This window comes from Amblyomma mixtum, chromosome 3, assembly GCF_055824585.1.
Source record: "Amblyomma mixtum isolate Tamu chromosome 3, ASM5582458v1, whole genome shotgun sequence".
Classification (NCBI taxonomy): domain Eukaryota; kingdom Metazoa; phylum Arthropoda; class Arachnida; order Ixodida; family Ixodidae; genus Amblyomma; species Amblyomma mixtum.
In genome coordinates this window covers 48,828,504-48,839,866 of record NC_143014.1, presented here as the reverse complement: position 1 = coordinate 48,839,866, position 11,363 = coordinate 48,828,504, and the positions used below count along the sequence as shown (strand labels likewise).

Here is an 11,363-nt window from a genome sequence, read left to right as displayed (position 1 = left end):
TTGCCAGCATTTTTGGACTTGTTTCACAATATTAAAAGCCTAATTTCGCATCACACAAACGTGTTCTCCAAGATAACACGCAGCTTCGAAGGAAAAGCTGCCGCAATTGAAGTATTATTTTACTGCAGCCATATAGAGCGCAAACGCAGCTCGCCAAAACCTCATATGTGCCGGCCGCTCCTCGCTTCTGCGCTGCCTGTAGCAGACGACGCGCCTGGCAGGGAGCAAGACTCGACTACACCGCCGTTAGTTCCAGTGACCGCCGCTTGGGACACTCTCCTCTGCTGGGCGGTATGGGGAGCTGTGAAACTGAGTTGGTTCTAGTAACTGTGTGTGTGTGTGTGTGTGTGTGTGTGTGCGTGCGTGTGTGTGTGTGTGTTGTGTGTGTGTGTGCGTGTGCGTCTGTGTGTGTGTGTGTGTGTGTGTGTGTGTGTGTGAGTGTGTGTGTGTGTGTCTGTGGAGGCACGCTCAGCCGACGATTTCTGACGGTGCCCCGGGCGTTCTCAGTGCTGCTGCATTCTCCACGAAGGCAGCCCACATCATGCCCCTCAGTAGGGTTTTTGGGTTTAAAAGCGTGAATGTTTATACTCAAGTACGTCACTCAAGTACGTCAAGTACCTCTATGCTCTTCAGTGTTCTGACGCGTTGCCTGCTCGCGCGTGCCGCTTTGATGCGCAACACAGTCGCGTCCAGTGTGACCTGCAATGCAACAGTGGCTACCGCGTGGCCGAGAAGTAACTGGAAGCCGTAGCGTTTTGAACGCCACAGAGTGTCGTTGTCTGTAAAGATGCAGCGGATTGTATTGCCTCTTTGAAAAGTGTGACTGCATAAATTTCATTATTCGCCTTTTGTTTCTGTTTTGGTTTGTGTTTCCTTTCCCAATCCTGCTTGGATTCCAGGATGAGGAAGGCTAGGACTTGAGCTGAAAAATAAAAGTCATCTCTCTCTCTCTCTCCAGGATGAGTCTGCAGTATGGTATAGCCACGGCGAAGGCCGGGTATTCACTGTCAAGGGTTCGTGTCCGACAGAAATACTCTAAGACAGCAATACTTCCTAAGCAGCAATGATGGTTCACGTGCCCACACAAATAAGATGGTATGTTGGCCGCTGTCGCGTTGCACACAGTGGAAAGATTGGTTTTTGAGGAAAGGAAATGGCGCAGGAATTGTCTCACTTCTCGTTGGACACCCCAACCACGCCGTAAAGGAAAAAAGAGGTGCAGTTGTGGAGGGTTCCGGAATAACTTCGACCACCTGGCCATTTAGGTTACATTTTGGTTGTCGCAGGAACGATATATCTTGTATGTTAAACCGTTCGCAATATGGTGGCCAAGAAGGGAAAAATTAAAAAAGAGCCTGCCAGGACTCGAACCTGGAATCTTCTGATCCGAAGCCAGACGCGTTATCCGTTGCGCCACAGGCCCACAGAGACCTCCGGGTTCATCTATTTTATTTATTAATACAGGGGAAGAGTGTAACCAAAGATTAACTACCACGTTCCTTTTTTTGTCAGTGTGTTATTCTATATGTTCGTTTGTTGTTGTTTTATAAACGTTGGAAATAAACGCTGGAATAACTTTTCCTGACCTTCAGTAAACATTTAAACTTTGAAACGTTTAACCACGCAGTTAACAAGACGTTGCAGCCTGGGGCTACAAAGCGACACGATATACAACAGAGCACAATTAATACGTGCTACTTAAAAATTCCCCTTGAAACGGACAGCATCGACTCCAAGATTAAACAGCCTACCGTGAAGGGTGCCATAATTGATCACGGCGGATGGGTGACATTTAGAGTTTTCTCGTGACAATTCGGGACTGTACATGCGCTCTATGGCAATCACAATCTCTAAGGCATAAGTAAAGCAGGGCGAATGAAGAAGCCCGAAGTAGAAACGAAGAAGGGACGCCTTCGGGCACCTTCATTCGCGCTGCTGAACTTACGTCAGAATGGACCATCTATCCCAGCAAAAAGTTCTACTTGAATACCGTCTCATGAAACAGAAAAGTTCTGCTAATAGGAAAACCTCACTACGTGCCAAACAGAAATATTCCGAGATACGTCAAACCTTAGAAATAATGCAACGTTCCTTTATCGCTATGGTTTTACATTATACTAACATTAGTTTTATTCGAAGCTTTACCTGCCCAGCCATCGATGTCGACTGCAGTCGATTTTGGAGACTGTAAAGCAAATTGAACCTTTCAAGGAAATCATAACTTTTTACCACACATATAAAAACACGTCGTATACTATAACGCAAACCTTGTTTCAAAAAAGAAAAAGTTGTTTTTCTTTGTCAGCATATAACTCTGGCCACCACTCTTCTAACTTCGAAAATCTGCACACAATGTGCCTCACACACACACACACACATATAGAATCATAATCTACGCGTCGCCAAATTTGCGTCATCATTTTAAATGACGTTAAGTAATAATGGACTCGTAAAAGGTGTTAAAAAAAAGTCATTTAGCATAGAAGTCTGGCCACTATGCACTTTTAAAGCTCGAAAATCTAGACACAATGTGCGTATTACATAAACTCAAAATTATAACGTACGCGTTGCCAATTTTAAGTCATCATTTTTATTGCCGTGAAGTAATATGTGGTTCTTAAAGAATATTGTTTTGAAATAAATTACTAATTTACTTTCGAAATCTGGCCACAGTGTTTTTCACGAGAGTCTGGCAACAATATGCTATTTTTCAAATAAACGTAATATTGCTTCTTTTGCCACAATAATTTTTTTGTAAAATTTTTGAAGTATATTCAACGCATGATGCGCATTCGGAGCTGTTTTTAGTTGGAAGCAGAATGCATGGATTCGAAAATGCGCTCATAGACTACCCGGGTGCAGAGCTGTTTAGCGCTGGTTTGTCTCAGTGACTGTCACTTTTGCTGGGACAATAGCACTTAACACCGTGCTCTCAATGAAAGAGGGGAAAAGAGGCATTTTTCTCAATACAGTGTGGTTTCGCCGAGTGCGTGTAGATGAAGTTGAAACCTATTGTTAGACTGATATTAAAAAACAGCTCCGTGCAGCTGCATAGGACGGTGGCTCTTCTGCGAAACACTAACAAAGCAAAATGTTCACTTTGTCAGCTTTTATTTCATGACCAGAAGCTTGTGTTCAGAAGTATTTGATGGTGATATTCCCATATTACCAGGAAATACTTCACTTTCAAGCTGCTGGGGATTTGACTCTTACTGGCACACTGGAATGTGCTCCCCTGAAGTGAAAATAGAAACTAAATATTTATGCCCTCATGGAAAGACGTGTTTATTTTTATTAAATTAGTTTCTACCTATTTCTCTCTATACCCCTGTCAAGCGGGCAAGTTAAGTGCACTTACGGGGAGTGCGCTTTGGCATCCCGAGTGACACTTTGGGCTAAGCGGTGCTAAACGGGAAAGCAAAGTGCACTCATAGTAAAAAAATAATTGCTACAGAAAATGAGCGGAATTTCTGAACAGGCCGATGGAAAAGAAAAAGGACTAATAATATTTGATTGCTTAACGTGATAGTGGAAATAAAGCAAGGCTCAACAGTTTTTAACGATGAAAAAAAATTTAAATAGCAGAAAAGCCAAGACCAGCCAAGGCTATCCAGAATTTCGACAACAAACAAGATGGCGGCGGGCAGCGATGTTGCATGCAAGGAGGATATATAAAACTTGCTGGAGTGGAGGGGGCGCTTGTCAAGTGAAGCCGGCCGCCGCCATCTTGCCAGTGGCAGAAAGCGCGCTTGACGCCGGCTCGCGCTGCTGCTTTGGCGCGCTGTTTGAGTGCAAGCTGACGCGACGGGCATGCAAACACCAACGGTTTGATAATGGTTGCCTCTTGCGTTGCCTACGGATGTGCAAACAGGCTGAAGAAGGGTTGTGGCCTCACATTCCACCTGTAAGTACACGAAAACGTGTTCAATTGAGCCCTACGCGCGCGTTGTCGAGCGGCGCAAACTGATGTGGTAGATGTGTGGAACAAATAATAGTGCCTAAATTACTGGCAGGTTTCCAAAAGATCCCGAGCTGCGGAGCCTGTGGGAGCGGGCCGTTCGCCGTGAAAGATGGCATGCAAAAGATGGAGATCGCCTGTGCTCCGTACGCTTCGCGCCCGAGTGCTTTGACCGCACCGGACAGACGACGCGGCTGCGCGCGGGAAGTGTGCCTTCTGTGTTTCCTGCTTTTCCGCAGCACCTACAGAAGCCAGTGAGTATTACTGGAGAATGTTAAACCATGACACGCTAGGCAGAATTATTCGCCTTTCTCACGTGAGAAGTGTTCGTGGCATTAATACGGCTGCCGAAGTCGAGATTCGACGAAGGTTCTTGTCGGATAGTGGATGGAAGCAAATGGAAGGAAACGTCTGAGCTTCTTGTCGCTAGTGGTTTTTTTTAGTATCGTGCTGAAAAATTGTGTTCGTGGAAAAAAGGAGTGCCGTGCGCGCTATTTTTTTGCTTCGTTGTTGAAAAGAAGTTATTGTGATTGCGTGGTAACAGTTATTGTGATTGCGTGGTAATATGGAAGCGCCCTTCACCCTTCTGTAAAATCGTCTTATGAAGCACTAAGTTCATGGTAAGAAATGAAACCCATTTGCTTTCGCAGCTACACTTTTCTCTTACTTGAGAGTGAACAAAAATATGTGGTGCCCATTTCAGGTAAAAAGGAAGCGTTCAGAGCGCAAGCATCAAGACTGCGAAATGCCTGAAGTTGGAGAGCCATCAAATGCGTTTTCGCCGAGCAAACAATGGTACAAGGACAAAGTCAGTGCCTCTGAAGAAGAGATAACACAGTTGAAGAAGAAAATTAAGATGTTGCAGCAAACGAAGCGAAGGCTTGCGAAGAGAAATGAGACAGCACAAGAAATCATAAAAGAAATCAGAGAACGAAAACTCCTGTCCGAGGAAGGCTCGCACGTGTTTGCATCTGCCTTTTCAAGTGACATTCAACAACTTCTGTGCAGGGCAAGCAACGAACAAAAGGGCAAGTACCCACCTGAGCTCCGTGCGTTCGCGCTGACATTACATTTTTATTCTCCAGCCGCATACGAGTATGTCTGATCCAAATTCAATGGTGCCCTTCCGTCACAGCGAACACTTCGGGATTGGTATCGATCAGTCAGACCAGTTCTGTCAAGGGTGGTTATCTTCAATCACCAGTAGGTTGCCTCTCACCATTATTTTTACTGTGCGTCTCATTATTAAGCTTTTTTTCCTTAATATTTGTTCAGGTTAACTGCTTTCTACATGCCAGTTGGCTGCTGATGGATGAAAAATAAACGTTTACAACCCCAACCGCTTGCTTTCATTGTTTTGTAAGCGCGAGCAACTTCATAGGCAGCGCGAAGAAGCACGAGCGCGGTTGCGCACTGCTGCTTTTTGCCACTGGCAAGATGGCCGCCAAGGCTTCACTCTCCCGCATAGGCGCGTATAGGCGGCTTCCACTCCAGCAAGTTTTATATATCCTCCTTGGTTGCATCTGATCACGTTTACTTGTTTTGTTGCTTCGGTTGTAGCTATAACCAACGAACTTTTTTCTGAAAACAGTTTATAACACGTAAAATAAAGTTGTAAGTACTTTTTATGCATTATAAATTTTGTACCATTGGAACCGCTGGCGTCGAGGCTACGCACTCGGCCAGCAAAGTATGGTCCGTGAACGCACTCCTGGTGGAGCGCACTTTCCGCGAGTGACACTCCACTTGCGTCGTTTAGATGCGGCAAAGTGTACTTACAGCAAAGTACACTTTCCGTAAGTGCACTTAACTTGCCCGCTTGACAGGGGTATTATTACTTACGCTCCGCGTCGCTACTGTGACTCCTCCTTCTATGGCGGCTATCGCAACTGGTCTTGCGGCCAGCAGCAGCAAAACCAGGTTGTTTTAACCATTGGTTCCACCTGCGTGTGTGTGTATGCGTGATCGTGTGTGCGCTCGTGTGTGTGTGTTTACCGTCCCTAAGCAACTCAGGCTATGAGGGACGCCGTAGTGAAGGGCTCCGGAAATTTCGACCACCTGGGGTTCTTTAACGTGCAATGATATCGCTCAGCGCACGGGCATCTAGAATTTCTCCTCCAAAGAAATTCAACCGCCGCGGCCGGGATCGAACCCGCGTCTTTCGGGTCAGCAGCCGAGCACCATAACCACTGAGCCACCGCGGCGGCGTATGTGTGTGTGTGCAACGTTACTAGAACCAAGTCACTTTCACAGCGGTGCCCAGAGAGCTGTCCCAAGTGGCGGTCGCGCGAACTAGTGGCGCTGCGATCGAGTCTTGCTCCCTCGTACCCTCGTCGCCGCTCTGTGCGGCTCGCTGCCCTGCTGCGCCCTTTTTAAGGTGCACTCGCGACAGCCGCTTTGTGTTGTCCGCTTCTCAGTTAATTTTAAGGCGAAAGCCTTTAATGCCTCATACTGTCGTTTGCAGCCGTGTCGGCAGATGTGTCCGTGTTTCGGCGTCACTACTTAAAAAGCTGTGTCGAGGCTGAGCATCGAACCAGGGCCTTTGGCATTTGAAGTCATTAACTACTCATTTGGCATTTGAACCAGTCATTAACTCATGGCTAGTTAGTCATGATTGTTTAATGACTAACTAGTGATGATTAACCAGTCATGACTGGTTAGTCATTCGTTAGTCATTAATCACTCATCAGTAGTTAGTCATGATTGGTTAGTCGTGACTAGCTAGTCATTAACCAGATATGTCTAGTTCATCATTAACCAATGATGACTAGTTAGTCATCAACTAATAAGTCAAACTAGCTAGTCATTAACTAGTGATCAATTAACTAGTCATGACTATTTAGTCATTAAGCAATCATGACTAGTTAGTCATCAACAAATTAGTCATGACTTAAATAGCCATGACTAATTAGTCATTAACCGATCATGACTAGTTAGTCATCAACCAATTAATGATGACTACCTAGTTCATTGACCAGTCATCAATTAACTAGTCATGGCTAGTTAGTCATTAACCAATCATGTCTAGTTAGTCATTAACTAATAAGTCAAATTAGCTAGTCATTAACCAGTCATCAATTAACTAGTTAGTCATTAACCAATCATGACTAGTTAGTCATCAACTAATTAGTCATGACCTAAATAGTCCTGACCTATTAGTCATTAACCAATCATGACTAGTTAGTCATCAACTAATTAGTCATGACTAGCTAGTCATTCACCAGTCATCAATTAACTATTCATGGCTAGTTAGTCATTAACCAATCATGGCTAGTTAGTCATTAACCAATCATGACTAGTTAGTCATTAACTAATCATGACAAGTTAGTCAATAATCAATCATGACTAGTAAGTCAATAACCAATCATGACTAGTAAGTCATGACTAGCTAGCCACTAACCACTCATGGTTAGTCATGACTGGTTAGTCATTACTAACCATGACTAATTACTGATTAGTCATGACTGGTTAGTCATTAAGCAGTCATGATAAATTAGTCATTAAGTAGTCATGACTAGTTATATTGGTCAATGAATGGTTAGTCATGAGTAGTCAGTCATTAAGCAGACATGACTAGTTATTATTGCTTAATGACTGCTTAGTCATGACTAGTCATGACTGGTTTGTCATTGCTGGTTAGTCACGACTAGCTAGTCATTAACCAGACATGACTAGTTCATCATTAACGAATCATGACTAGTTAGTCATCAACTAATTAGTCATGACTAGCTAGTCATTAACCAGCCATCAATTAACTAGTCATGGCTAGTTAGTCATTAACCAATCATGACTAGTTAGTAACCAATCATGACTAGTAAGGCATGGGTCATGACCCAATTAGTCATGGCTAGCCAAACCAAGTCACCCCATTGCCTCCTCGCAAAATAACGTTGGTTCTGCCGCCTCGTGTGTGCCAACAGCCGTGAGGCCAAAGTTGCGTGGAAAGGCTTTCGTCTCGCGCACTTTAGATCCTCAAAGCGGCGCCTGAATTTTTTGTTTGTATGTTGTAACATCGGGCCTCTTCATGCTGACCTGTTTTGCACCGGGGTGCAATAGCGGGTATCGCAACGATGACACGACGGACAGTCATTTCTTCGGGCCACCGATATACAGCTGAGCCACCACCGCTGCCACGTGCAGACAGAAGAGAGTTGAAAGCAATACATGGTAAATGAAAGGAAAAAGATTGTTGCTAGCTCCGGCATCTGCCATCGCTGCTGAAAGCACCTCAGCTGGTTCAACAGAAATAAAGGATAGCAGGCAGTGTGTAAGAGTGAAATGAAAGAGGTGAGAGGATTGTAGAAAGGACAGGGGAAGAGGTACAATGGTAATAAAACTATTTACATATTAACGTAACAGCAACAGAGATAGAAAAGACGCGCGTCGCAGTAACCGCGTCCGCCGAAGCCAACGTTTCTAGTAAAGACAGTTGGCCAACTGCGCCGGCGAGCCAGGGAGCAGAGCGGCCCCACGCGATCACCGTCTAGGCGGTGGCGCTGCGGTCGCTTTAGGATGAGCGCGTCGTCTGCTACTCCCAGCTCAATGTTTTTATATAATATTATCAACATAAACCACGAGGAGGCAAGCGGTACGTCATGTTTCTCTAAACCGCGGAAAGAAGGGCTTCCAGTTTTTCCCGATATTTACAGCCAGAGGCTCAACCTCGAGCATCCTGCCCTGACGTACCCCAGACGTAGAGCGCACGCGGACTTCGCAATTCGTAGATGAGCGCGGCTAGAAGCAGCCGCCCCCTGCGCAGACGATGCGAGGCGCGAGCTAACAGTAATCATTCGCGCAGCAAACTGTGACCAAGCGGAGCCAATGGGCGCCGCGGCGGTGAAGAGAAATCGTGGCCTCTGAGATCAAGCGCGGTGTTAAAGTACCGATGCTTGAGCTGGTTACGGAGGCACGGAGGCCATGGAAGAACAAACGCGGTACTCCTACCAGCTGAAAGATGGCGCTCGTATCTCTTTGAGATGAAATCGGCGACAGAAAGGGGCCGCATACCCGGAGCATGTTTTCCAACTGTCTTCATCTAGAAACGTTGGCCGAAGCGGAGACGCTGGTTGCTGGCCCTGCTGCGCCCTTTGTAAAGCGCGCTTGCGACAGCCGCTTTGTGTCGTCTGCTTCTTAGTTAATTTTTGTTTGTATTTTTTTGACATCGGACTTGTTCATGCCGACCTGCTTTTCACCGGGGTGCAATAGCGGGTATCGCAACGATGACTCAACGGACCGTCATTGCTTCGGGCCGCCAAAAGACCACATCGAGTTTAAAAGATGGGAGCGTGCACTTCACAGAAAGGATCGCAAACTGACTTCGAAATGCAAAGTTTGTGATCTCCATTTCGAAGAAGAAGACCTTCTAAAGGACTATCCCCATGTAGTGCAAGGTACGGAAGTGCTTTTGGAGACAGGGAAATGGATGCTGGCACCAGGCTCTCTTCCGAAGCTGTTTCCTTTATTCCAGGCGCATATTTCAAAGCCAAAATGCACTACGCCGAAGAGAAAGCCTCCAATGGATCGCGGTGCCCAGTGTGTCGCGACAGCAGTGCCACGAGGTAACTTAGAGAATTCCGAGATCGCAAAAGTGCATTCCGAAATGCCCAGCTGCGCTGCACAAAGTGACAGTCTGGAGTCCGCAGCGTTACCGACAACGCAGTGGATATTCGAATATTCACTACGTTCCCTCCTAAAGTAGAGTGCACCCACGCACTGAAACTTTGTCTGACCTCTTTACATTTTAGGAACTATGCACTCGGGTACGCGCTAGAAAACACAAGCCATTGAGCAGAGCAAGAAACAAGGCTCGCGAGCGTGTTGCCAGCATTTTTGGACTTTTTTCACAATATTAAAAGCCTAATTTCGCATCACACAAACGTGTTCTCCAAGATAACACGCAACTTCGAAGGAAAAGCTGCCGCAATTGAAGTATTATTTTACTGCAGCCATGTAGAGCGCAAACGCAGCTCGCCAAAACCTCATAAGTGCCGGCCGCTCCTCGCTTCAGCGCTGCCTGTAGCCGACGACGCGCCCGGCAGGGAGCAAGGCTCGACTACACCGCCGTTAGTTCTCGTGACCGCCGCTTGGGACACTCTCCTCCGCTGGGCGGTATGGGGAGCTGTGAAACTGAGTTGGTTCTAGTAACTGTGTGTGTGTGTGTGTGCGTGCTTGCGTGCGTGCGTGTGTGTATGTTGTGTGTGTGTGTGTGTGTGCGTCTGTGTGTGTGTGTGTGTGTGTGTGTGTGTGTGAGTGTGTGTGTGTGTGTGTGTGTGTGTGTGTGTGTGTGTGTGTGTGTGGAGGCACGCTCAGCCGACAATTTCTGACGGTGCCCCGGGCGTTCTCAGTGCTGCTGCATTCTCCACGAAGGCTGCCCACATCATGCCCCTCAGTAGGGTTTTTGGGTTTAAAAGCGTGAATGTTTACACTCAAGTACGTCACTCAAGTACGTCAAGTACCTCTATGCTCTTCAGTGTTCTGATGCGTTGCCTGCTCGCGCGTGCCACTTTGATGCGCAACACAGTCGCGTCCAGTGTGACCTGGAATGCAACAGTGGCTACCGCGTGGCCGAGAAGTAACTGGAAGCCGTAGCGTTTTGAACGCCAGAGAGTGTCGTTGTCTGTAAAGATGCAGCGGATTTTATTGCCTCTTTGAAAAGTGTGACTGCATAAATTTCATTATTTGCCTTTTGTTTCTGTTTTGGTTTGTGTTTCCTTTCCCAATCCTGCTTGGATTCCAGGATGAGGAAGGCTCGGACTTGAGCTGAAAAATAAAAGTCATCTCTCTCTCTCTCTCCAGGATGAGTCTGCAGTATGGTATAGCCACGGCGAAGGCCGGGTATTCACTGTCAAGGGTTCGTGTCCGACAGAAATACTGTAAGACAGCAATACTTCCAAAGCAGCAATGATGGTTCACGTGCCCACACAAATAAGATGGTATGTTGGCCGCTGTCGCGTTGCACACAGTGGAAAGATTGGTTTTTGAGGAAAGGAAATGGCGCAGGAATTGTCTCACTTCTCGTTGGACAACCCAACCACGCCGTAAAGGAAAAAAAGAGGTACAGTTGTGGAGGGTTCCGGAATAACTTCGACCACCTGGCCATCTAGGTTACATTTTGGTTGTCGCAGGAACGATATATCTTGTATGTTAAACCGTTCGCAATATGGTGGCCAAGAAGGGAAAAATTAAAAAAGAGCCTGCCAGGACTCGAACCTGGAATCTTCTGATCCGAAGTCAGACGCGTTATCCGTTGCGCCACAGGCCCACAGAGACCTCCGGGTTCATCTATTTTATTTATTAATTCAGGGGAAGAGTGTAACCAAAGATTAACTACCACGTTCCTTTTTTTTGTCAGTGTGTTGTTCTATATGTTCGTTTGTTGTTGTTTTATAAACGTTGGAAATAAACG

At 46.2% G+C, this 11,363-nt stretch overlaps 1 protein-coding gene and 2 non-coding genes across 3 annotated transcripts; 1 reads left to right on the top strand and 2 right to left on the bottom strand.

Moving 5' to 3' along the window:
- Positions 1–1,350: 1,350 nt before the first annotated feature.
- On the bottom strand, positions 1,351–1,423 carry TRNAR-UCG (transfer RNA arginine (anticodon UCG)). Its single transcript has one exon. It is a non-coding gene; the product is annotated as a tRNA-Arg (tRNA).
- Positions 1,424–3,656: 2,233 nt separating this feature from the next.
- Positions 3,657–5,461, top strand: LOC149350117 (THAP domain-containing protein 2-like). Its single transcript, XM_089576848.1, has 3 exons — positions 3,657–3,904; positions 4,014–4,212; positions 4,662–5,461. Exons 1-3 carry the CDS (start codon positions 3,834–3,836, stop codon positions 5,061–5,063), a joined length of 672 nt encoding a protein of 223 aa, XP_089432974.1. The 5' UTR covers positions 3,657–3,833; the 3' UTR covers positions 5,064–5,461.
- A 5,685-nt stretch (positions 5,462–11,146) lies between these two features.
- On the bottom strand, positions 11,147–11,219 carry TRNAR-UCG (transfer RNA arginine (anticodon UCG)). Its single transcript has one exon. It is a non-coding gene; the product is annotated as a tRNA-Arg (tRNA).
- Between the last annotated feature and the right edge of the window lie 144 nt (positions 11,220–11,363).

Bases quoted from the DNA above. Each gene is read 5' to 3' on its own strand.
- LOC149350117 (XM_089576848.1), top strand. From the start codon at position 3,834: ATGGTTGCCTCTTGCGTTGCCTACGGATGTGCAAACAGGCTGAAGAAG. The intron at 3,905-4,013 runs GTAAGTACACGA...AATTACTGGCAG, and splicing joins TGTGGCCTCACATTCCACCT to GTTTCCAAAAGATCCCGAGC. The intron at 4,213-4,661 runs GTGAGTATTACT...TGCCCATTTCAG, and splicing joins CGCAGCACCTACAGAAGCCA to GTAAAAAGGAAGCGTTCAGA.